The sequence below is a fragment of the Macaca mulatta genome, chromosome 14 (assembly GCF_049350105.2).
Source record: "Macaca mulatta isolate MMU2019108-1 chromosome 14, T2T-MMU8v2.0, whole genome shotgun sequence".
Taxonomy (NCBI): domain Eukaryota; kingdom Metazoa; phylum Chordata; class Mammalia; order Primates; family Cercopithecidae; genus Macaca; species Macaca mulatta.
In genome coordinates this window covers 38,675,437-38,702,246 of record NC_133419.1, presented here as the reverse complement: position 1 = coordinate 38,702,246, position 26,810 = coordinate 38,675,437, and the positions used below count along the sequence as shown (strand labels likewise).

The 26,810-nt window shown below is 39.4% G+C and overlaps 1 protein-coding gene across 1 annotated transcript in view; it reads left to right on the top strand.

Moving 5' to 3' along the window:
* Positions 1-26,810, top strand: part of ANO3 (anoctamin 3) — a 335,023-nt gene that overhangs the window by 262,304 nt on the left and 45,909 nt on the right. Inside the window, 3 exon segments of the mRNA NM_001265904.1 lie at positions 7,792-7,874; positions 8,291-8,431; positions 8,984-9,148. Of these exon segments, the coding sequence (NP_001252833.1) occupies positions 7,792-7,874; positions 8,291-8,431; positions 8,984-9,148 (389 nt within the window).

Here is a 26,810-nt window from a genome sequence, read left to right as displayed (position 1 = left end):
GGCCTCATGGATTCCAAGGAATGGAACCTTGGGCCATGCGCTTAGTGTTATAGCTCTATTAGAAGCCGTGGGTCATGGAAGAGAACCGTGGAACCCAGAGACTAGTGTTCAGCTTGATTAGGATGAACCTGGGCACTTAGCCGTGCAGGAACAATGGCGAGCCTTTAGCCTGATGGGGAGTGGCAATGGGCACCTCACTGCATCAGGAGCACAGTGGACATCCTGTCGGATCCGGAGGGTTGGATGTCAGCGGCGGGTCTGTGATGGTGGCAAATGGTAGTAGTGGATGGCAAGCGAAAGTTCAGCTTGAGCCATAACAAACACGGACCAGAAGAGTGTGCAGTTGCAAGATTTAGTAGAGTGAAAACAGCGCTCCCATACAATGGGAGGGGACCCAAAGGGAGTCGCCCACTCCCATCTCCAATGCCTGGCGTTTATATCCCTATCATTGTCCCTCCCCTGTGCTCTCAGGTGATACATGATTTGAATATTTCTTTACCTCCTGCTTTTAGCCTAATTTGTATTTTAGTGAGCCCCCTTTACTACCTGATTGGGTGTGAGCTGAGTTACACGCCCCATTTTGAAAGGTAGGTGCGGTCACCCTTCCCAGCTAGGCTTAGGAATTCTTAGTCCGTCTAGGAAATCCAGCTAGTCCTGTCTCTCAGTCCTCACTCAACAGGAAAACCCAAGTGATGCTGGGCAGGTTGGCTGACGACTGCTCTTAACTGCTTCCTGCTGAATTGGGGCATAGTAGGGGTCGTGCAATTGAGACCCCTGGGGTGCCTTCGGTGTCATTAACATCAGAGCATGGGCTAGCAGGCCGGTCCAGGGGTCTGCGGTGGATCTTAGTCATGGACTGCATCTGGGGCTCCATTTGAAGAACCATTTGTAGTTTTACAGCTTCAATTCTGGAAGAGACATATTTTACAAGGAGGTTAAAGATACAGGGATTGAAATGTATGGCCTGAAGTGCAGGGGCGTATGGTTGTGGGTGGTGAAAGTGGGGTTTCCTTTAGAAAAACCCCTCTACGATGGGGCATCAATATTTCTGGGAAGTCGCATTCTCCATAGAAGCTCTTGGTAAGGGGAGCTACTGGTAGTACAGCGGCATGGAGGAGGTGCAGTGAGAATGAAAGGAGTTAAGAAAACAGTAAAAAGAAAAATATGACAAGGGAGGGCCATGTGGATCTATGATTCTCGTTACTTTCCTCATGGTTGTCACTTGAAGAGCAGGCGTAGATCCTCTAGAGGGTCACAGGAATAGCTAGTGTTATCTCTTGGATTTTTAGGCTCCTTTGACAGTATCCAGGGTTTGACTCAAGTGTAACGTATCCAAGACTCCACTCCAGCCACTTTAACCATGGTTGGGGTAGATAAAATGACTGGGTAGGGGCCTTCCCAGGATGTGTCTAGGGATGGGGAATTAGAGGGAAGGGACTTGACTAATACCATGTCTCCAGGGTGGAATAATTCATTTCCCTCCTCTGGGGGACAAGTTCTTAATGTTTTAAGAACTTGATATTTGGCTAAGGACGTGATGATGTCTGCAACTAACTAAGTTGGCCATCTCTTGGTCAAGCACAAGGTCATTGGTTAGGAAGGGCCGTCCATACAGCATTTCGTATGGGCTAAGTCCTGCTTTTGGGGGAGTTTCAGATTCTTAGTAAGGCTGTAGGCAACAAAGCAGGCCATGTGAGGTGGGTTTCTTGGGTTAGTTTTTTAGATGTCATTTGAGTGTTTCGTTCATTTTTCTTGGCTTTTCCTGAGGATTGTGGCCTCCAGGCTCAGTGTAAGTGATATTGTATGCCTAACGCCTGGGATACTCCCTGGGTTACTGCAGCCTTGAAATTGGGGCCATTGTCACTCTGAAAGCCTCAGGGAAGTACGAATCTGGGAATTATTTCATGAATTAGTGCTTTTATTACCTCTTGGGACTTTTCTGTCCTACAAGGAGAGGCCTCCGCCCAACCAGTGAAAGTATCTACCCAGAATAGTAGATACTGAGATCCCTGAGATTTGGGCATGTGGGTAAAATCTAGTTGCCAGTCTTCTCCTGGGTAATGGCCTGTTCTTTGTTCTCCTGAAGGAGCTTGGCAATAAGGCCGGGGATTATTTCTTTGGCACACTTCACAGGCCCTGACTATCTGCTTGATAGTTTTGAAAAGGCCTGGTCCAGTAAATAATGTTTTGGCCATCTGATGGGTGCTATCAATGCCTAAGTGAAAGGTTTGGTGAAGGTTTTTAAGTAATTTCCATTGCTTAGCTGCAGGCAAAAATATTTTTCCTTCTTCAGTGGCTAGCCATCCTGAGGAGAGGAAACTATGTCCTCGTGAGTTTCCCCATTCTATTTCTTCTGCTGACTACTGGGGCTTGGTTTCCTGAAGGGGCTTACCCCACACTAGGGGTCCTTCTATAAGCATTTCTAATGGAGGGTCCCACCTTACAGCTCTTTTGTCTTCAGTATCTGCTTGGCAGTTCCCTTCTATTTCTCTTTCCTTTCTGATGACCCCAGCAATGTTAAGACTGCCACCTCTTTAGGTTTCTGTACAGCCAATAATAATCTCCTAATGGCTTCCTGATGTTTGCTAGGTGTTCCCTTGGAAGTTAGGAATTCCCTTTCTCTCCATATTGCTGCATGGGCATGGAGGACTAGGTAAGCATACTTAGAGTCTGCATATATATTTACCCTTTTTCCTTCTCCTATGTTCAGGTATATAATGGCCCCTGCTTTTGCTAGAATGCCTCTCGCTAAAAAAAGAGGGGGCTTTCTGGCATCATTAGAAAGGCAAGTGAAAAGAGTAAAGTTCCCCAGTCACAATTTAGTGGCTAGGAGAAGTATCTAGTGACTGCCTGTCCTAGGAACCCTCGGGTAGTGACAGATCTGGAGGACAGTTGTCCAGGACAGGTCATTAAAACTGAGAAGGCTGCGCCAGTGTCCAGGAGACAGTTAACCTCCTGGCCCTCAATGGTCAAGCATACCCGGGGCTCTGTGAGGGTGACAGCATGGGCTGGCGCTTGCCCTGGGCACCCTCAGTCCTGCTGCTGGATCATCTGGTTAGTGGCTTCTGACTCAGAGGACCTTCGTTCACTGGGGCAGTGGGCCTTCCAGTGATTCCCTTCACATAAGGGGTATGGACGAGGATGTGGCTTATTTCTATTTGGACAATCTTCTTTAAAGTGTCCTTGTAGACTGCACTGGATGCAAGCCCTATTAGGCATTTGATTTGCCCAGCCTTTCCCTGTTCCAGAGCCTCCAAAGTCCGCTTGCCTGAGGGCCATGACTAAAGCAGTGGCGTTCTTTTTATCCCGTTTATCCCGTCGCCCACTCCTCCTGATCTCTATTATAAAAAACCGAAGTTGCCAAATTCAATAGGGTTTCTAAGTTTTGCTTCAGCCTAAGGTGGACTTTTGAAGTTTTTTTCTAATGTCTGCAGCTGACTGAGTGATAAACTTATCCTTTAAGATTAGTTGGCTTTCAATAGAGTCAGGTGACAGGGAGGTATGCTTCCTCAATGCCTCCCTTAGTCTCCCCAGAAAGGCAGTAGGATTTTCTTCCTTTCCCTGTGTCATAGTGGAATCATTGAATAATTCATAGGTTTCTTCCTAGTTTTCCTTAGTCCTTCCAGCACGCAATTTAGCAAATGTCTGCGGCACCAATCTCCATGTTCTCATTTTGCGTCCCAGTGAGGAGGGTCTACACTGGGAACTGCCTGCTGGCCTGTGGGGAATCGTTCTCTTTCCTCTCTTGTCATCCTATCATTGACCTGACTGAGATACCAGAGATCGCCACACTCTCGGGCTGCCGTTATGGTGGAACTTCTCTCATTTGGGGTTAATGTCTGATTCAGCAGTATCATTATATCTCTCCACATCAGATCAAAGGATTGCCCTAACCCTTGTAAAATATCAACATAGCTATCAGGGTTATCTGAGAATTTACCTAGGTTTATTTTAATTTGCTTCAAGTCTGAGAGGGAAAAAGGTACATGCACTCTGACTGGGCCAAATTCTCCTCCTGCCACCGCTTGGAGGGGGCATACTCGGGGAATATTGGCACTCTTGGGTTCGTTGTTTACCCCTTTGTCTATCTCTTTTTGGACCGTTTGGGTTGAAGGGGGGTCCTTATTAGTTGGGGAAGGAACTGGGGAAACACCGGGACAGGGAGGTAAGACTCTGAGGGCTTCCTGTAGGGCATAAATTACACTTTTTACATAACTGTGAGTTGTCTCTTAATGAAAAGAAAGTTTGCACATGTGGCACTTCACTCCATTTGCCCTTCTTTCTACAAAAGAGATCTAGCTGTAAGATGGTGTTATAATGTATACTTCCCACATGGGGCCAGGTTTCTCCCCCTTGAAGAGTATATTGTGGCCAGGCAGTACTGCAGAAGAATATAAGTCACTTCTTTCTTAATGTCTTGAGGATCAAATTGGTCCCAATTCTCCAGAATACATCTTAGGGGCATTTTTGCCTTGGGGGGAATGTTTCACTTCTGAAAAAAGAACATAGGGATGGCAGCACCCCTAGTCATTTTCCAATGAGCATTTTCCCTAGAGCGTCCTCTATGGTCCTAATGCTTATTCCTTTCCAGGGTGTGTAACCACCCACGGACCTCTGCTTATCGAATTAGTTACGCTCACCGATGTAGCAGTCCTGCACCCCTTTTCCCGCCTCTCTTGACCACAAAGAAAGGGGTCCAGGCTGCTGGATTCTAATGGTCCTTTACCAGCATGCCCAACATTGCCTTTGGCTCAAGGGTGAGTCCTAGACCAGGGCTGGGTTCCTGAGTATTTCATAACAACTCAGCTGCCCATCAAGATTCATTCGCATAAACAACAGTTCTTATGCAAATTCGTTTCAGAGAGGGTGTTGGTAACCTTTTGACTCAGTATTGAGATAGATTTTTTTTTTAATTCTGTAAGTACTTTAAGGCTTGACTGAGTGCAAACAACTCACACGTTTGAGCAGACCAATTATTAGGCAATTCTCCTAACTCTGCTTCCACAAGAGTCCCCGTGTCAATACTGAATACCCATTGTGGTTTTTTTTCTCGATCACCTGGGAGGAACCATCTATAGTCCTTTCCTGAAGGGCGTTCCTCCTAGGTCTGGTTGGACCTTTGTATGGTAATTAATATTTAAATCCCCCGTTAGGAAATTTGCTGGGTTACGGGAATTTTCAGTGGTTAGTGTTAAATCACCTTTTTCTAACAGAATAGCCCCATACTTTAAGATTTTTGAGTTAGTAAGCTACCTTTTTGCTTTTTTTGACTTAGGATAGCTCTGAACTATCCTCACACTGGTGAGGTGTGCTCACAATGAGTTTTCCTCTGAAGATTCTTTTCCTACTTTCTTCTGTTAGCAAAGCAGTTGCTGCTACCAATTGAATGCATTTGGGCCATTCGCAGGTTACTGGGTTAAGGATTGTTGATAGGAAGGCTGTGGGTTGTCAGTGGTCTCAGTGTTTTGGGCTACACCCTTGTTTACACTGACAACAAGGTACTATTGGCATGTTATAGTGTCACAGAGAAGACCTTCAATTATCTATTATAGGTTTTAAATTTATCCTGGCTTTTAAAGGAATAGGGTACACTGTTTTTCCTTTACCATTTCTATCTGTCTCTTTCTCTCTTTCTTTCTCCTTTGACTTTCTGTCTCTCTCTCTCTCTGACTCACCTTTTGTCTCTGTCTCTTCCTCTCTCTCTCTCTCTCTGCCTCTCTCTTTCTCCTTTCTGCCTCTGTAGAAGGATTTTGGAAACATAGTGGAAGGACGTTCGCTTGTTGCCCCATTTGCCACTATAGGAATATTAATTAGATAGGAATAACTTACTCAATTCATTTTCATCCTGATCTATTACATTGTTGTAGACCCAGTTCCAGTTGTTAAAGTACTGGGTTATCAGTTCTAAGGCCCTGGCAAGGGTGGTGGGGACGGTTCCCACATAACTGCCCATGTCGAGAGCTGTATGCCTAAATTGGGAGAGTCACCAGGGACAAGACTCCCTGGGTTCATAGCCTAGTTGCTTAAGGACACAGTGTAGATCTTCCTTAGGTCCCTTTGGAGATACAACCTGCTCTAATACTTGGGAGTGGAAGTGAAAGTCTGAAGCATTAGTACCTAGGAGGCAGGGATCAGAGGAAGTAGATTCAGAAGTAAAGAGAATTTTGGGTCTACACTTTCAAGAAAGTCGTGGTTAGGACCCAGGAGGTATGGGTCAGAAGGAGACGAAGGGGTGCACGCATGGGCGACTGTTGAGTAGAGACTTCTGGCTGTGCCATGATCTCAACTGGCCAACGCTAGGAGTTCGGGATGACAACTTTCTGCCTCTAGTCGACCCTCAGCTTCCCCAGGAAAATTGTGAAAGCAGAAGCTGGTTCCAGGCAGAACAACACTCCCAAACCAGAAGGGTTGGGGGTTGTTAGAAAGCTTTTTCCCAGGAAGCCTCACACCTGAATCTTTAGTCCAGCGGCCACACTAATCGTTTTTAACTGGCTGACAGGTGCCCAGTTATTTTCCTCCAATTCTAAGGAAAGATAGGACAGAATAGCAAAAGAAAGTGGTTCAATATTACTCACTACTTTGGAGAAGCCCCATGCGGGCTACCAAATGTTACCAGCGGGTCTTTGTTCTTAGAGCTCCCAAGATGGTGGTGGGCCACTCCCAAGATGGGGTGGGCTGCTCCCAAGATGGCGACAAGCCTTTTGTTCTCTGACCTGGGGTTCTTGGCCTCACGGATTCCAAGGAATGGAACCTTGGGCCATGCGGTGAGTGTTATAGGTTTATTAGAAGCCGTGGGTCATGGAAGAGAACTGTGGAACCCAGTGACTAGTGTTCAGCTCAATTAGGATGAACCTGGGCACTTAGCCATGCAGGAACAATGGCGAGCCTTTAGCCTGATCGGGAGCGGCAATGGATGCCTTGCTGGATCAGGAGGGATGGAAGTCAGTGACGGGTCTGCGACAATGGCAAACAGCAGTGGTCGACAGTGAACAAAAGCTCAGCTTGAGCCATAACAAACATGGACCAGAAGAGTGTGCAGTTGCAAGAGTTAATAGAGTGAAAACAAAGCTCCCATACAATGGGAGGGGACCTAAAGAGGGTTGCCCCAGTACCACACATTTCTAAAACGTATATGTGAGTTCTTAGTTGTGTCCACAAAGTCTTGAATGGTGTAAGATAGAGCCCATCTAGAAAAAAAATTAAACAGCAATCGTTCTCCTCGCTGTTTACACAGAAGAGCTGTCAGTTCAGGAATTTCTTTACTTTTTCCACTGAGTCCTTTTCCGTCCATGTAGAGTCCACCCAGAATATGAATTCGAGAGTTTCTTCTCTTGTCTTTCTTTTCTCCTTCACTACGAGAGTTTGTTCTTTTATTCTCTCTCCTACACCAACTCTCTGTAAGTTCTGGACAAGTATCACATGGTCTTTATTGTGATTCTTGGAGAAGGCTTTATTTGAGTCTTTAGATTTTGAATAAGCATATGCAGGTCAAAAGGGTCAATATTTAGCTCAGTAATATTGATTGCATCATTTTGATGAGCTATGCTGACAAAAAGTCCCTGCTTATTGGTTTCAGTAAAAGAAATCACACCCCTCTAGCAGTGTATGTTAATAGATACACTAATTAATGATGTATAAACACAGGAAGAAGAGGAAAAGGGAAAAATAAAAATTTTATTAATTACTTTAATAATAATTTAATTTTAATTATGAGATAAGATATATCAATATAAAGAAGAAAAGCAATATGATGTGATTTGTGTAAAGAATTATCATTTTTATATGTTATAGCCACAGTCTTCCTGGAGTTTTGGAAAAGGAGAAGGAGTATACTGACCTATACTTGGGACCTTATCGAATGGGAAGAAGAGGAGGTAAGATGTTAGCATACAAGGAAATAGGGAAACTGGGCTATTACAGGATATGGAAAATTATCTGCTGCCCTAGCATTCAGGCTGGAAACAGTTAACCATCATTAGATTTTTCCCTTGATTTTTCCTACTAACAAAATTTATTATTTTATGAAGATAATAGAGATCAATGAAGTATGTATTTTTCAGACCACTTCTGTGATGTTTCTTTAAATTACATTAGTGGAAAATTATACTGATTACAATACTGCTCAGGATTTATTTGGAAGGCAATTTGATGTTATTTTAAAAAGGCTGCTTTATTGTGAAGACTTTTAATACAAAAGTAGGCCAAATTTAGGAGTATTGTATCAACTCTGGGGAGTATTTTTTTTTAGTTTATGGCTTTGATATTTAGATAACTTTAGTTTCTCTCATAGGAAACACTTCGTCCCCAGTTTGAAGCCAAGTATTACAAGATGGAGATCGTAAATCCCATCACGGGAAAACCTGAACCACATCAGCCATCCTCAGACAAAGTCACTCGTCTTCTTGTTTCTGTCTCAGGAATATTCTTCATGGTAAAGTATAGCCATCAATATCAAAATGTTTTGGGATTCCAAATTTAGAAGTAAGTTCAATGATACCAACTCATTTTGTGACATTGAGAACGTCAGAAACCTTATTCTTTCCAACACCTTGGTAATACATACAATTAAACAAACAGAAGTCACAACAGGTTATGGGGATTTTACAAAGGCAGTTTGTGCACCTTTTTAAAGAAAATACTTTTTGGGAGAAACAGAGATCGTCTAAGATAAAATGGAAATTATATGAGTTGACCTGATGATTAGATATCTTGTGTTAAAAATGAGCATTCCATTTAAGAGGACATTGGGCAGAATTTGCATGTTAGTGTGATAACTTTGTTATCACATTAAAATGACAAATTTTGTCCTATTTATTTTGATTAGAATATAACTTCCTTAAAGGAGATAATTAAATCTAGATATCCTTTCTTAGAAAGGTAAATACCTTCAATTTTTGGGGATAGTAGATTTGATCTATGGTTTTGCTTTTGACTTGTTAGTGATGTAAAATATGGATGTTTTTTCTGGTCTCTAATATTGTAGATATCCTTGGTGATCACTGCAGTGTTTGGAGTCGTGGTGTACCGCCTGGTTGTCATGGAACAGTTTGCATCATTCAAGTGGAATTTCATCAAACAATACTGGCAGTTTGCAACATCTGCTGCTGCTGTCTGTATCAATTTCATAATCATTATGTTGCTGAATCTTGTAAGTGTCTATAATGTTATTCTTCAGTAGATAAAAAAGGGGTGGAAAGGGGAGAGGTCTATGTTTCCTTTATATTTGAAATGTATTTACATGGAAGCCAAAATAAGACCAAGCCACATTTCTGTCAATGACAACTCAGTTTAACAGAAAAGATTTTATCTTTCTGGCTTAGATGATAGATTTTTGAAATTAAAATAAATTCCAATTGTATTATCTTCCCTGCATTTTGAGTTTATAATCCGATTAGTGATAGCTTCCATTCTTTTAGTATCTAGTGTGTACTAGAGATGGTGCTATGCACTTTTCAAACAAATAAAGAATTATTTGGGCTTTAAAATCATCCCAATAAACTCCATTTTATAAGAAAACTTGTTGGAAAGATATGGGAAAATCTTTTTGAAAGCAAAGTATTGTTATCTACTAGTCTTCACGAGAAATGAAAAACAATAAGGCAGTTACTCCATTTTTCTTTCTCTGAATCTAGCGTTTCTCTCTTCTCTCTCCTGTTCTCCCCCTCCTCTTCTCTTCTCTGTCCTCTCCTCTCCTCCTCTCCTCTCCTCCTCTCCTCTCCTCTCTCCCCACCTCTCCTCTCCTCGCCTCCCCTCTCCTCTCCTCTCCCCTCGTCTCCTCTCCTCTGCCCACCTCTCCTCTCCTCCCCTCCCCTCTCTTCCCCTTTTCCCCTCCCCTCCCCTCCTCTCCTCTCCTTCCTTCTCCTCTTCTGTCTCTCTCCCGTAATCTCTCCCTCTCTCACATCCTCTCCCTCCCTTCCTTGCTCTCCCTCCCTTCCTTGCTCTCCCTCCCTTCCTCTCACTCCCTCTCCCTCCTTCCCCCCCTCCCTTTCTACCTTCTTTCCTTTCTCTCCTTTTCCCAGTGCTTCTCTTTGCATACCTGCTCTGTTCTATAAGAAAGATAACTGGTTTTGCCTAACTATATCATTTTGTCATAGTCTGGCATGCTATGGCATTGCTATGCCTTTATTATCTTCTTTGACTCTCTATATGACCATGTTCCTCATGTTTCAACTGCTTATTTAACTTAAATCATCCAGTGTTTTTATGTGCTAGCTACTCAAAGAAAGCACCTTTTTGTTTCAACATCACGTGCACTTAATAACTTATGGACAAAATGTCCATGGTTGATGGCACAACAGTATGCATAGGCCTATGTCTTCAACAAGGTCTATCAATGGGAACCAATTTCCTCTGAAAATAGAAGGCACCTATTGACACATTAAGGATAATATCTTTAATTCTTCCAACAGCTCCAGTATCCTGCATTATGTAAATAATGAAACTGAGATTCAAAGAGCTAAAATAACTTGCATATACTAAGTGTTAATGTTAGTATATTTACATCATGAGATAATTTCTTTGATATAGCTGAGCAATACATAAGTAATAAGGTTGGTAATATAGATAGATAATATGCATTTGGTTCCAAATATGATTGATACTGACATTACTTGTTTAGCCTGGAGGGAGTTGAGACCATTTGCTATTCAACTTTAAAACAATAATCAGAGAAGATCTTAAGAGAAAAGTGAACAGTCATGGTTATAAAATGAGTACACATTATTATGAGGACAGTAGTTAACATCTTCTACTGGAGTTTGCTTTGCTCAGGTCCAGTTTAATTTGTAGAAAGAGAATATTGTTTACATTATGTCTAAACGAGCCATAAAGTAATTTATGCTCTTGACTCATAATTTAAAATGTACAATAAACATTGAAAAAAATACATAGAAGTGGGAAACCTATATGGTAGTATATATAAGATAGTATAGGTTGTGCACTGCACAAGCACCACATTGATGGAAGAGTCATTTTCAGCACAGACACTATAGATTTTTACATTTTTGCTGATACTTTTCTGGTATATAGTAAAACATCTTGTTTGTAACAAAATCAGTACGAACTGTGACAGCTTTTCAGTAGACAGAGGTTATTGCAACTGGCCCTATTATCTGGGAAAAGATAACTAAGTAGTTGTGTTTATTTCTAGGTCACACAAGCAGTCACCCAATTTGATCTTAAATTGACTCATTTCTTATTGTAAGTAGGTTGGTTGACAAAAAAATTAATAATAGTAACTGGTCATAGTTCTGCAATCCAGGATCTTATAGTCTAGTGGGGAAAGAGAATTGAAGAATTCAATGAAGAATGCACAATAGTTGAAGCACAAGGGGCCCTGAGTAAGGTGAGAAAAAAGTCATCTATTGCTCATGAAAAGTTTTATGATAGTGGATCAGAAGACTTGAACAGAAACAGAGAGGGTGCTTATTCTGATCAGCCAAGAAAGAGCAGAAAGGAGATTGTTGTTTGAAGAAATTCAGACCACAAATGGACAGAAGCACAGAAATGCATGTTCTTTGCCCTTAAGGAAATAATGAGAAGTGTCTGTGAAGCATATTAGAATAAAGAAAAATAAGATTGGAAAAGTAAATCAGTGTCTAGCTTTGGAGGTGTGACTGGTATGTAAAGAGTTTGGATATGATGTTATTTTTTTGGCCACTGTGGGCAGTGAGAAGCCATACTTGATGGTATTTGATAGGTAAATAGCCACAAATCATCTTACCAGATACATTTATAGATGTAAAGGAGATTAAAATATTAGAAGAGGGGCCAGGCATGGTGGCTTATGCCTGTAATCCAAACACTTTGGGAGGTCAAGGCAGGAGGATTACTTGAGCCCAGCAGTTTGAGACCAGCCTCGGCAACAGTGAGATCTCATTGCTACAAAAGATTTTTTAAAGCCAGGTGTGGTGGTGCACACCTGTAGTCCCAACTACTCAGGAGGCCGAGGTGGGAGGATCAATTGAGAGCAGATGTCAAGGCTACAATAAGCTGTGATCACCCCACTGCACTCCAGCCTGAATGATAACATGAGACCAAGCCTCAAAAAAAAAAAAAAAAAAAAAAAAAAAGATATTACTGTGTAATAGAACACTAGAATTTATTTATTCTGTCTAATTATAATTTTGTACCCATTGATCGACGTCTCCCCATCCACCCTTCCCCCAACCCATGTAATTTTCGTGCTGGTAAATTTGAAAACTCTCAAGAAAATATAAGCCTTTCTGGGGAAAAGATAAATAGTCACAACTGCTTAAAGTAAAAGTAGATATTCTAAGTAGATTGTCAATCATGAAAGAAATTGTAAAACAATATCACAAACTAGTAAAGCAGTCTTATCATAGGCACCATATTACATTTTTTAAAAAATTAAATAAAAAGATAATTACCTGTTGTGCAAATTAATCCAGCATTTAGATAAAGAAATAATGCTTCCTGGGTAAACATCAACCTGATTTTTAAAATATATCTGGCAATGGTAGTATGAAAACTCAAACTAAAGAGCATTTACAGCTATATACATAATAATGGCAAGTATAGATCAAAATATTTTCTAGAGTTACCTCTTGAAAGGGAGAATGTAATTTTTATTTTCTTTACATATTGTCTAATATTTATCACATATTTGAATTTTCTAGATTTGCTACAATAAGCTTATATTCTATTCAAATCTAGTAAAGGACAAACCTTTTTTAAAATTAATTTCCATTATTCTATTTTAAAGGAATTATCAATAATCCAAGATTCATATAGAAGGATTATCAGTTATAGTATTATTTAGAGTAATAGATATTAGAAAAGAGACCCCCTTAAATAACCAAAAATAAAAGAAAGTTATTCAAATTCTGTATAAGGTAGTATCATATAAACTATTAAAATGCTATGTGAATATTATTTAAGAACATGAAATACAGTTATATAAGTATATAAAAGTTTACTTGATTCCATTTTTTCTAGAATACACATACAGTCTTCTGAATTTTGAAACTTTAAGAAATTACAATCAAATATTAACAATATTGGTCCCTCAGTAGTGAGAAAAAATGTGGCACACCCTTTTGATTTAGTGTAAATTTTTGTTCATTGGGATTTGTATTTGTTTAGCTAGTATGTTTATTTTAATTCACATATTATAATCGTACATGTTTAGGAGTATAATTGGATGTTTTGAACATATGTATGTTGTATGATGATCAACTCAGGGTATTTAGTATGACCATCACCTCATGGCAATTATCATTTCTTTGCGATGGTCATCTAAGCCTCTTTTCTACCTATTTTGTAATGTAAAATACCTAAGTGTTAAACAATGTCACCCTACTGTGTAATAGAACACTATAACTTATTTATTCTATCTAATTATAATTTTGTACCCATTGATCAACCTCTCCCCATCTTCTCCTCCCCAACCCAGTCTCTGATAAAACTTCCTCTATGATATCATCTCATTTATTGATTTTAAGAAATCCTCTGCCCATTGCTTGTTTTTGTCAGTTTAGTTGAAGATTCAGATGGTTGTAGATACGTGGTGTTATTTCTGAGGTCTCTGTACTGTTTCGTTGGTACGTATGTCTGTTTTGATACTAGTACCATGCTGTTTTGGTTACTGTAGCCTTGTAGCATAGTTTGAATTCAGGTAGTGTAATGCCTCCAGCTTTGTTCTTTTTGCTTAGGATTGTCTTGGCTATACGGACTCTTCTTTGGTTTCATATGAAACTTAAAGTAGTTTTTCTAATTCTGTGAAGAATGTCAATGGTAGTTTGATGGGAATAGCATTGAATCTGTAAATTACTTGGGGCAGTATGGTCATTTTCATGATATTGATTCTTCCTTTCCATGACAATAGAAGGTTTTTCCATTTATTTATGTCATCTCGTATTTCTTTGAGCAGTGGTTTGTAGTTCTCCTTGAAGAGGTCCTTCAGATCCCTTGTTATCTGTATTCCTAGGAATTTTTTTCTCTTTGTAGCAATTGTGAATGGGAGTTCATTTATGATTTGGCTCTCTGCTTGTCTATTGATGTTGTATAGGAGTGCTTGTGATTTTTGCATATTGATTTTGTACCTAAGACTTTGCTGAAGTTACTTATCAGCTCAAGGAGTTTTGGGGTTGAGACGATGGGGTTTTCTAAATATCCGATCATCTTATCTGCAACACAGACAATTTGACTTCCTCTCTTCCTCTTAGAATATCCTTTGTTTCATTGTTTTGCCTGATCGCCTGGCCAGAACTTGCAATACTATGTTGAATAGGAGTGGTGAGACAGGGCATCCTGTCTTGTACTGATTTTTAAAGGGAATGCTTCCAGCTTTTGCCAATTCAATATGATATTGGCTGTGGGTTTTTCATAAATAGCTCTTATGATTTTGAGATATGTTCCTTCAATACCCATTTTATTGAGAGTTTTTAACCTGAAGGGATATTGAATTTTATTGAAGGCCTTTTCTGCATCTATTGAGATAATCTGCATCCATTGAGATAACCAAGACAAATTTTTGTCATTGGTTCTGTTTGTATGATGGATTATGTTTATTGATTTGCATATGTTGAACCAGCCTTGTATCCCAGGGATGAAGCCAACTTGATGGTGGTGGATACGTTTTTTGATGTGCTTCTGGATTCAGTTTGCCAGTATTGTATTGAGGATTTTTGCATCAATGTTTGTCAGGGATATTGGCCTGAAATTTTCTTTTTTTGTTGTTTCTCTGCCAGGTTTTGGTATCAGGATGATTCTGGCCTCATAAAATGAGTTAGTGAGGAGTCCCTCTTTTTCTATTACTTGGAATAGTTTCAGAAGGAATGGTACCAGCTCCTCTTTGTACCTCTGGTAGAATTCGGCTGTGAATTCGTCTGGTCCTGGGCTTTTTTTGGTTGGTAGGCTATTAATTACTGCCTCAATTTCAGAACATATTATTGGTCTATTCGGGGATTTGACTTCTTCCAGGTTTAGTCTTGGGAGGGTGTATGTGTCCAGGAATTTATCAATTTCTTCTAGATTTTCTAGTTTATTAGTGCAGAGGTGCTTATAGTATTCTCTGATGGTAGCTTGTATTTCTGTGGGATCAGTGGTGATCTCCCTTTATCATTTTTTATTGTGTCTATTTGATTATTCTCTCTTTTATTCTTTATTAGTCTGGCTAGTGGTCTATTTTGTTAATGTTTTCAAAAAACCAGCCCTTGGATTCATTGATTTTTATAAGGGATTTTCATGTCACTATCTCCTTCTGTTCTGCTCTGATCTTAGTTATTTCTTGTCGTCTGCTAGTTTTGAATTTGTTTGCTCTTGCTTCTCTAGTTCTTTAAATTGTGATTGATAGGGTGTTGATTTTAGATCTTTCTCACTTTCTCTTGTGGGCATTTAGTGCTATAAATTTCCCTCTAAACACTGCTTTAGCTGTGTCCCAGAGATTCTTGTACATTGTGTCTTTGTTCTCATTGGTTTCAAAGAACTTATTTATTTCTGCCTTAATTTTGTTATTTACCCAATAGTCATTCAGGAGCAGATTGTTCACTTTCTATGTAGTTGTTTGCTAATCCTGAGCTCTAATTTGTTTGCACTGTGGTCTGAGAGACTGTTTGTTATTATTTCTGTTCTTTTGTATTTGCTAAGGAGTGTTTTACTTCCAATTATGTGGTCAATTTTAGAATAAGTGTGATGTGGTGCTGAGAAGAATGTATATTCTGTTGATCTGGGGTGGAGAGTTCTGTCGATGTCTATTAGGTCTGCATGGTCCAGAGCTGAGTTCAAGTCCTGAATATCCTTGTTAATTTTCTGTCTCGTTGATCTGTCTAATATTGACAGTGGGGTGTTAAGTTCTCCCACTCTTCTTTGTTGGTTTAAAGTCTGTTTTATCAGAGACTAGGATTGCAATCCCTGCTTTTTCTTTTTTTTTTTTTGGCTTTCTATTTGGTATATTTTCCTTCATCCCTTTATTTTCAGCCTATGTGTGTCTTTGCACATGAGATAGGTCTCCTGAATTTAGGACTCCAATGGGTCTTGAGTCTTTATCAAATTTGCCAGTTTGTGTCTTTTAATTGGGGCATTTAGTCCATTTACATTTAAGGTTAATATTGTTATGTGTGAGTTTGATCCTGTCATCATGATGCTAGTTGGTTATTTTGCACACTAGTTGATGCAGTTTCTTCATAGTGTCATTGATCTTTATATTTTGGTGTATTTTTGCAGTGGCTAGTATCAGCTTTTCCTTTCCATATTTAGTGCTTCCTTCAGGACTCTTGCACGACAGGTCTGGTGGTGATGAAATTCCTCAACATTTGCTTGTCTGGAAAGGATTTTATTTCCCCTTTGCTTATGAAGTATAGTTTGACTGGATATGAAATTCAGTATGATATGATATGAAATTGGTTTGAAAATTCTTTAAGAATGTCAAATATTGGCCCCACTCTCTTCTGGCTTGTAGGGTTTCAGCTAAGAGGTTCACTGATAGTCTGATGGACTTCCCTTTGTTGGTAACCTGGCCTTTCTTTCTGATTTCTCTAAATATTTTTATCTTTCATTTCGGCCTTGGAGGCTCTGATAATTATGTGTCTTGGGGTTAATCCTCTCGTGGAGTATCTTGCTGTTCTCTATATTTCCTTAATTTGAATGTTGGCCTGTCTTGCTAAGTTGGGGAAATGCTGCTGGATAGTATCCAGAAGTGTGTTTTCCAGCTTGTTTCCATTCTCCTCATCTCGTTATGTACTCTAATCAATTATGGGTTCTGTCTTTTTACATAGTCCCTATTTCTCAGAAGCTTTGTTCATTCCTTTTCATTCTTTTTTCTCTAATCTGCCTGTATGCCTTATTTCAGCAACGTGGTTTTCAAACTGTGACATCCTTTCTAATATTGACAGTGGGGGTGTTAAGGCCTCCCACTATTATTGTGTGGGCGTCTTAAGTCTCTTTGTAGGTCTCTAAGAACTTGCTTTATGAATCTGAGTGCTCCTTTATTGGGTGCATAGAATCACTTGGTCGATTCAGCTGTTGATTCTTGTGTATGCTTTACAAAGTTCTTGTGTTGTGTGTTTCAGCTCCATCAGGTCATTTATATCCCTCTCTAGATTGGTTACTCTACATAGCACCTCCTCTAACCTTTTACCAAGGTTCTTAGCTTCTTTGCATTGGGTTAGAACATGTTCCTTTAGCTCAGTGGAGTTTGTTATTACTCATCGTCTGAAGCCTACTGTTGTCAATTTCTTCTTATCCTTTGTCCAGTTCTGTGCCCTTGCCAGAGAAGCATTGCAGTCATTTGGAGGCACTCTGGCCTTTTGGGTTTTCAGCATTTTTTTGTTGATTCTTTCTCATTTTAATGAGTTTGTCTAGTTTCGATCTTTGAGACTGCTGACCCTTAGATGGGGTTTTTGTAGGGACATTTTTATTGCTGATGATGCTGTTGTTCTTGCTTTCTGTTTGTTTTTCTTTCAATGGTCAGGTCTCCCTTCTGTAGGGCTGCTGCAGTTGACTGGGGGTTCCCTTCAGGCCCTATTCACCCCCACGCCTGTAGATGTTACTCAGGGAGGCTGGAGAACAGAAAAGATGGGTGCCTGCTCATTTCTCTGAGATCTCTGACCTTGAGGAGCACCAAGCTGATGCCAGTAGGATTTCTCCTGCATAGAGTGTCTGACATCCCCTGTTGGAGGGTGGCGTGGGGTACGGGGGCAATATAATGAAGCAATTTTACTGTCTCTTAGTGGAGGGGGTGTGCTTTGCTTGGGGGGAACCCAGTCTTCTGAGCTGCCTGGATTTCTCAGAATTAAGAGGAGGAAAGGCTAAGTCTGCTGGTTTATTGAAACTGCAGCCAACCGTGTCCCTAGGGACCCAGGCCCAGGGAGATGACAGTTCTGTCCCTGAGCCCCTGGCTGGAGTTATTGGAGTTCCTGCAGAGAGGCCCCACCCAGTGAGGAGAAGGCCTGAAGAGGTACTCTGGCTGCAGTCTGCCACATTAGACTGTGTGTTGGGCTGTGGGGGACACCTCTTGTGAACAAACCGTCCAGCCTCCCTGGCTCCAGCACAGGAAAAGCACAGCCTGGAGCTATAGAGATGCCTGCCATCTTCCCCTGCCCAGGGAGCTTAGTGTGTTAGGCGGCTATTAGTCCCAGTGCTGGCTGCCATCCCTCCTTCAAAGAGCTCAAAGGACTTAGACAGCAGGCAGCTGCAGCTGTGGTGCTGGTGGCCCCTACCCCAAGAAACTCAGCGGGCTTAAGCAGATTCTAGTTGAGAGGCTGTTGAGAATCTGTGCAGCTCCATGGTTGGGACCCTAGTCCTGGGTGGCATGGCTTCACAAGTGGAATCTTCAAATCCATGGGTTGCAACAGTTCCATGGAAAAAGCACAGTTTCCCAGGCTGGGTAGCACGCTGACTCGCTGCCTCCCTTGGCTGGGGGCATGGGGGCTCCCCTACGCCGTGTCTCTCAGGAGGGCCACTGCACCACAGTGCTGTTCCTTCCACTCCATGGGGCACGGCAACCGCCTAGTCGATTCTGATGAGAGAACGTGGATACCTTGGTTGCAGGTGCAGGATTCACATGCTATTAGGGTTCTTTTGGAGGGGAGCCTGCGATCCCCGCTGCTTCTAGTCAGCCATCTTTGGCCCCGCCCCCTACCACATTTTCTTCATCTATTCATCCATTGAAGGACATGTGTTAATACCACATCTTCACTATTGTAAATTGTGCTGCGGTAAACGTAGGAATTCAGATATCTCTTCAACATACTGATTTCATTTCTTTGGATATATACCCAGGAGTGAGATTGATGGATCATATAGTAGTTCTCTTTTTTATTTTTCTGAGGAAACTTCATAGAGTTTTCCAAAGTGGCTGTACTAATTTACAATTCCACCAACAGTGTGTAAGTTTTCCCTTTTCTTTGTATCCTAGCCAATGCTAGTTTACTTTGTATTTATTTATTTGAGATGGAGTTTTGCTCTTGTTGCCCAGGCTGGGGTGCAGTGGGGCGATCTTGGCTCACTGCAAACTCCACCTCCTGGGTTCAAGCAATTCTCCTGCCTCAGCCTCTGGAGTAGCTGGGATTACAGGCATGTGCCACCGCACCCAGCTAAATTTTGTATTTTTAGTAGAGATGGGGTTTCTCCATGTTGGTCAGGCTGGTCTTGAACTCCTGACCTCAGGTGATTCACCTGCCTCGGCCTCCCAAAGTGCTGGGATTACAGGCGTGAGCCACCACACCCGACCTACTTTGTATTTTTGATTCTAGCCATTCTAACTGGAGTGAGGTATCTTCTTATTGTGGTTTTGATTTTCATTTCTGTGATGACTAGGGATGTTGAGCTTTTTTTTTTTTTTTTTTTTTTTTTTTACATACCTGTTGACCCTTTCAATGTCGTTTTTTTGAGAACTGCCTATTAAAGTATTTTTCCAATTTTCTAATCAGGTTATTTGTTTTTTTGCTGTTATTTAAGTCCCTATATATTCTGCATATAAACCCCTTGTCAGATGTATAGTTGCAAATATTTTCTCCCATTCTGTAGGTTGACTGTTCATTTTACTGTTTCCTTTGCTGGGTAGAAGCTTTTTAATTTGATGTGGTCCCATTTATCTATTTTTCGTTTTGTTTCCTGTGCTTTTGCAGTCTTTTTTAAAAAAAATCATTGCCCAGCCCAATGTCATACAGCATTTCCCCTACATTTTCTTCTAGTAGATTAATAGTTTTAGGTTTTACACTTGAGTCTTTAATTGCAATTGAGTTGATTTTTGTATGTAGTGAAAGATAGTGTTGTTTTTTGTTTTTTGTTTTTGCATATAGGTATTCAATTTTAGGTCTTAGGCCTTTTTTCAATAGATGACTATTACTAATTCAGTTTCCTCACTCATTATTGGAGTGTCCAGATTTTCTATTTCTTCCTAATTTAATCTTGGTAACTTGTATTTGTCAAGGAATCTATCCAGTTCATCTATGTTCACAAAGTTTTTGGTGTGTAATTGTTCATAATAGTCTCATGATGCTTTGTATTTCTGTAATGTCACCTGTAATGTCTCCTTTTTCATTTTATTTATTTTATTTATGTAGGTCTTTTCTCTTTTTTTCTGTGGTGAGTCTAAGGTTTCTCATATTTGTTAATCTTTTCAAAAAAACTGTTAATTTTGTTGATTATTTTTGAAAACTTTAAAAGTCACTATTGTATTTATTTCTGCTCTAAGCTTTATTATTTACAATTTGGGGTTTCGTTTGTCTTTTTGTTCTACTTTTTTGAGCTGCATGGTCAGGTTATTGGGAATCTTTGTTTTTTATTTAGGCATTTATTTCTATAAACTTCTCTCTTAGAACTGCTTTTGCTGTGTCTCATAGATTTTGGTATGATGTGTTTCCAATCTCATTTATCTCAAGAAATTTTTCAATTTCTCTTTTAATTTATTCATTGAATTATTGGTTATTTAGAAGTATGCTGTTCAATTTTCATGTTTGTAAGATTTCCTAAGTTTTTCTTGTTTATTTCTAGTTTTATAATATTGTGGTCTAAAAGGATACTTGATATGGTCTCTGTCTTCCTAAATTTCTTAAGACTAGTTTTGTGGCCTAACATGTGATCTGCCCTGGAGAATGTTCAATATGCAGTTGATTGAGAAGAATGTTTACTCTGCAGCTGTTGGATGGAATGTTCTGTAAATATCTGTTATGTCCATTTGGTCTATGGTGTAGTTTAAGTCTTTTTTTTTTGTTGGTTTTCTATCTAGATTATCTATCCGTTGTTGAGGCTGGGGTATTGAAGTTTCCCACAATTGTATTATAGTCTATCTTTCTCTTCCTTTATATCTGATATTATTTACTGTACCTATTTGGGTGCTCTGGTGTTAGGTGCATAAATATTTCCAATTGTTATACCCTCTTGTTGAATGGATCCCTTTATCATTATATAATGATTTTTTTTTTTTTTTTTTTTTTTTTTTTTGTCTTTTAACAGTTTTTGACTTACAGTCTATTTCATCTGATACAAGTATGGCTATTCCTGCTCACTTTTGGTTTGCATTTGCATGGAATATCTTTTTCCATGCCTTCATTTTCAGCCTACCTTTGTCTTAATGGTGAGGTGAATCTTTTGTAGACAGCGTACAGTTGGATATATTTTTTAATCCATTTGGCTACTCAGTATCTTTTAATTGAAAAATTTGTTCCATTTGTACTCACAGTTATCATTAATAGATAAGGACTTACTCCTGCCACTTAGTTAATGATTTCTTGGTTGTTTATAGATCATCTGTTTCTTTCTTTGTCTCTGTTTGTTTACCTCTGTAATTTGATGGTTTTCTGTGGTGCTATGCTTTGTTTTCTTCCTCTTTTCATTTGTGTAACTACTGTAATTTCTTTCTTTCAGGCTACCATGGGGCTAACCTAAAAATCTTGTAGATATATTATTTTAAGCTGATAGTAACATAACTTTGGTCACATAAAAAATACCCTAGACTTTTTCCCTCCCCCGCAATTTATATTCCTGTTGTTTAATTTTTACTTCTTTATCTATTAGGTGTTCCTAAGCCACTAATTCTGGCTGTTGTAGTTTTTTATTTGAATTTAAACCTTTCATACTAGATGACTGAAAGTTTACATAGCACCATTATTTCAATGGATTATTCTGAGTTTGATTTATGAATTTATGTCTACTATTAAGTTTTATGCTTTTACAAGTTTTCTTGACAATAATTATATTCTTTTTGTTTCTAATTGTAGCATTTTCTCTAGCATTTCTTGTAAGGCCAGTCTAGTGGTGATGAATTTCCTCAGCATGTGTTTGTCTGGATAGGCCTTTATTTCTCCTTCATTTCTGAAGGATAGCTTTGATGGATATAGTATTATTGCCTGACAGATTTTTTTTTCCTTTCAGCACTTTAAATATAACAACCTATTTTCTTCTGGCCTGCAAAGTTTCTGTTGAGAACTCTGCTGATAGTCTAATAGGAGCTTCCTTTATATACAACTTGAAAGTTTTTTCTTGCAGATTTTAGAATCTTCTCTTTGACTTTTGGCAGTTTGATTAACGAGTACTTTGAAAAGGATCATTGTGAGTTGAATCTAATAGGGGACTTTTGAGCTTCCTGAATCTATTCAGATATAAATATATCTCCCAATATTTGGGAAATTTCTGTCTATTTTCCATTCAATAGGCTTTCTGTGTCTTTCTCCACCTGTTCTCTCTCTAATAATCCTATAATGGGAACATTTGTTCACTTAATGGTGTTTCATAAGTCTCATGGGCTTTCTTTATTCTTCTTTGTTTATTTATTTTTCTCTGACTGGGTTATTTTAAAAGACCTGTATTCAAGCTTAAAAATACATTCTTTGATTTGGTGTGTTGTTAGAACTGTCCATTGTATTTTTTATTGTATTTATTGAATTGTTCAGCTCCAAGATTTCTGTTTGGTTCTTTTTTATATATCTTTTTTGTGGTTGTTGTATTTCTCATTCAGATCATTAGTTATTTTTCTGATTTCACTGAATCATTTGTCTGTGCTCTCTTGTATCTCACTGCATTTTCTTAAGATCATTATTTACAATACTTTTTCAGGAATTTCATAAATGTTCTTTTCTTTGGGGTCTGGCACTAGAGACTTACTGTGTTGCTTTGAAGGTGTCATGTTTTCTTGCTGTTTTGTGTTTCTTGTGTCCTTACGTTGATATCTGCACATCTAGTGTAAATTTCTTCTGTCCGGTTTTATAGAATAGCATTTGTAGGAAGAAACTTTCTTTGGTAGGTGGTCCCAGAGGAGCTTTGGCTTTGGTTCTGAGTGGAGTCTGTAATGTGATCTTCATGCTGTTTCTTTAGCTACAATACTTGTCAGTGATGTCTGTGATGTTGTCTCAGAAGCTTAGTGTATGGCTGACTATAAGGGCAATAATGTGGTTTTGCTTGGGGCTGGGGCAGCAGGCTGGATGTTAGCCAGACAAGGAAGCTGCAGAGGGCCAGCAAGCTGTCTGGTGAGTTTCCTGCAGAGGCAGTGGCCATTTCCAGAGTGACTGTCAGAAGCCAAGCACAGATGCTCATGGGTGCAGTGGTGCTGGGTGGTTTTGCAAAGTTCTGTCTGAAGGGACAGGATCACCACAGGACCAGCTGTCAGGCCATAGAGGAACATGCATGCACTTGAGCCAAGCAGGCTGTAGCAAGCTGTCCTGGGGATACTGCTGCTGCAGGACCCGCTGTCAGGCTGTACATGAACATATGCAGGCGTTGGGGAGGGGAGCCAGTCAGGTTGAAGCAGTTGCTTCTGGGGTGGATTCACCATAGGACTGGCTGTCAGGCTAGGTATAAGCACTCACAGGGTTGGCAGACTGTGCAGTGTAGGTGCACATGGATGTGATGGCTAGCAGGCTGTTCAGCAGCTTTCCTGCTGTGCAGGTTCACCTGTTTATTGGAAGGTTGTGACACATGCCACATGGGTTTGGATGCCAGGGTCTCAGTGTTCCAATCTGGCCTATGTTCTGGGCAGCTGAGGTCATGGTACTGTAGGCACTGTGGTAGTATGATGGCAGGGCCTGAGGAATGGAAAGTCAGTAGCTGCTGATCCCCAGGGCAAGACACACTGTGTACATGGGTCCAGGTTCAAAATAGTACTGTGCCATAGCAGCCTAGGTCACAGTGTGGGAGATGCTCAAGGTGGGCTCTTACAATGAGGCAATGCAGTTGCACAGACCTCAGCTACTCTCCAGACTGGATTTGAGGCCTCTGAGGATTAGGGTCTCTCCTGTAGCAAGTATTGCTGGTGTTTGTGGTGGTAATAGGGACCACTGGGGATCTTTGGCTCATGTTATCTCCATAGGAAGAAATCCCCCAACTCTGAGCTAATTCTGGTAAGGAAGAGAGAGTGGTAGAGGTAGGGTGTCTTCCTCTCTCTCTATGGTATCCTTGGTGTCTGTACTCCAAATAGATTTTACCATTCCTCTGGTGCTGCCTAGCACACTACTTCAGTCACTAGTTTCAATATAGTGGTTTATTTGTTGCTTTGGTTCCTTTTTGTTGGGGAAGGCTGAGTGCCAGGTAACTGTAGTCAACCTTCTTTCTGACATCACTCTCTACATTTCTATTCTATTCTGTTTATATTATATTCTATAAAAAGAGTATAACTTTTTCTGATCATTTGAATATTTATCTCTGTATATAGGTGTTGATTTATAATCAGAAAAAAACCCTTTGCTTTTAAAACATCCTACTATTTATATAAAATGAAGAACAAATTAGGAATGAAATGCATTTTCTTTCTTTTTTTTCTTTATGAGTTATCCATATAACTACAGCCATACAAGTAGCAACATTAGGTCACTTTTTGAGTTTTGTCTTTTGCCAAATAAGGAAAAGATTTATCAGTGGATGCAGCATCCCAGCACATATTCCTTCTGTTCTCATGTATGCTTCCCTCTCTCCCCTGGCTTTCACAATACTGTCCAAGCTTCTGAAAGTGTGTGTGTGTGTGTGTGTGTGTATATAAATGTGTGTGTGTGTATATATATATATGTGTGTGTATATATATATATAAAATGTTTTTTAGTTCTTCAATGGTGCCTTCACCAAAATCACTCGACTTTGGACAAAGGCAAAGCAGAAATTTCCTATTTGACCTGTGTAATGCTACCCATACCACATAACATCTATGAGCTGTAATTTCTGGATCTTTTAAATGAGGGAGATAAAAATAACACATAGGGATATTGAAAGATTAAATGAGTAACCTCTCTAGTGCATAAAAGATGGTAATAAATGTTAACTTTCTCTACACTTGCTTCCTTTCGATATTTTAACATTTCATTTCCCTTTATAAAACTATCTATACTCGTATTTCCAATCGCAAAATACCAACTTTTACTTTTCTCCATTTTCTTCATCTTTAAGTTTGATCATTTATTTCCCTTCAGTTCAAGATATGAAAACAGTGACAGTCTTTTCTTTGTTCTTCCTAAATTCTTTATATCCCATCTGCATTGATTGGTATTCATGTTTTACTCTTTTTTAAAAAAATGTTTTCTATTACCCATTCATAAATATTTAAATGCTCAGGGCCATCTTTGGAGAGAAAGAGAATCACTGTTTTGTATTTTTTCTATCAAATATGTCTAGTAATATAAAAAAGTTTTTAAAAATATTTAATTAATTCATGCAGAAATCATACCACTATGATAATTTTCAGTAATCTTATTTTTAAAATGTCTTAGTCTTTTTAATGCTCTTTTAAGGTCTGTAATTATTTTATCTTTTACAGCTATGAATTATAAAATCAGCACATTGATATTACGAAAAGTAGTGAAGTATAAAAACGTTAGAAATGCTAAATAAAAACCACTTTCCTCAATTCATAATGCCACTCATCTCCCTTCTTACTATGTATCTAATTGTACCTGTTGAAGTAATCACTGTTAATGTAGGTTGGTACCAAAGTTATTGCGATTCTTGCCATTGAAAATAATAGCAAGAATCGCAATTACTTTTGCACCACCCTAATAGTTTCATGTCCCTTAATTATCTTCTCCTCCCATTAATTATTATTGCCTTTAAAGAAACACCCTGTGTTTCTATGTTTTTTGTTTTTTGTTTTAGTAATTTGTTGCGAAGACATACTGATCTTCAAAAACATCTTGAATAGATTAATGAACTGACTTAATATTTTTGAAGACAGGGAAAGGAAAATGAAGGAGCCAAATATGGTTAATTAATTTTTACTTTGGAAGGCAAGCATGACAGCTCCTAGAACAGAAACTCCAGTTCCAAGATTTAATACTTAGTTTCCACCTTATAAAATAACTATATTCCCAAATAAGCTGAAAACTTGTCAGACCAAGCGAGCTCATGATAGAACCTGCATTTGAACAGAATGGGAGGTTTACCCTCAAACATTTTCTTACAAAATAATTCTTTTTAAATTTTTTATTTTTTTGAGATGGAGTCTCACTCTGTTGCCCAGGCTGGAGTGCAGTGGCGAGATCTTGGCTCACCACAACCTCTGCCTCCTGGGTTCAAGCGATTATCCTGCCTCAGCCTCCTGAGTAGCTGGGACTACAGGCATGTGCCATCACACCCAGCTAATTTTTTGTATTTTTAGTAGGGATGGGGTTTCACCATGCTGGCCAGGCTGGTTTTGAACTCCTGACCTAGTGATCCACCCGCCCCAGCCTTCCAAAGTGCTGGGATTACAGGTGTGAGTCACTGTGCCCGGCCCAAAATAGTTCTTTATATTATCACTGATATTGCAGAAATCAAGATATGGCTGAAATTTTCATCGTTGTACCAGACTCCAGTTTTATACTATTCCAGTTACTTCTTAATGTCCAATCCCTTAAACTCTCACTCTTCTCCACTTCCTACCCCCTTCCTCAGTTGCCACACCTTCCCTAGAATCACAGTTGGTTCTCATACCTATGGCTTTCTCTTTCTCTTATAAGGTTCCAGTACAACTTGCTCTTAAGTTTATATGTTTAATGAGGTTTAATGTATTATTTCTTCCAAAGCACTTGCATTTTACAGAAAACAAAGGCTGAACTCAGTGGAGTGAATCTCTGATTGTAGAAATAAGACTTCAGAAGGCAAGTGAGGAGAGTATTGTTTGAATCATAGAAGCAATCTTTTGAAAGCCTCAACATCCCACCAGCTCCTCTTAATTGAATACTAGGACCCATGTAACTTCTTAGTGCTATAAAACAATCATAGTCCCTGGGAGAAACCAGAGGCTACCTCCTATTTTTCTAAATATCTATTTCTACTTATTGGGCAATTTAGCATAAAGATTCAGGGATTTTTGGAAGTGGAATAGACCGTAAATATTTCTCCTTTGCTTTTTTCAACTAACTCAGGAGATTATAAAATGAATTGAGTGC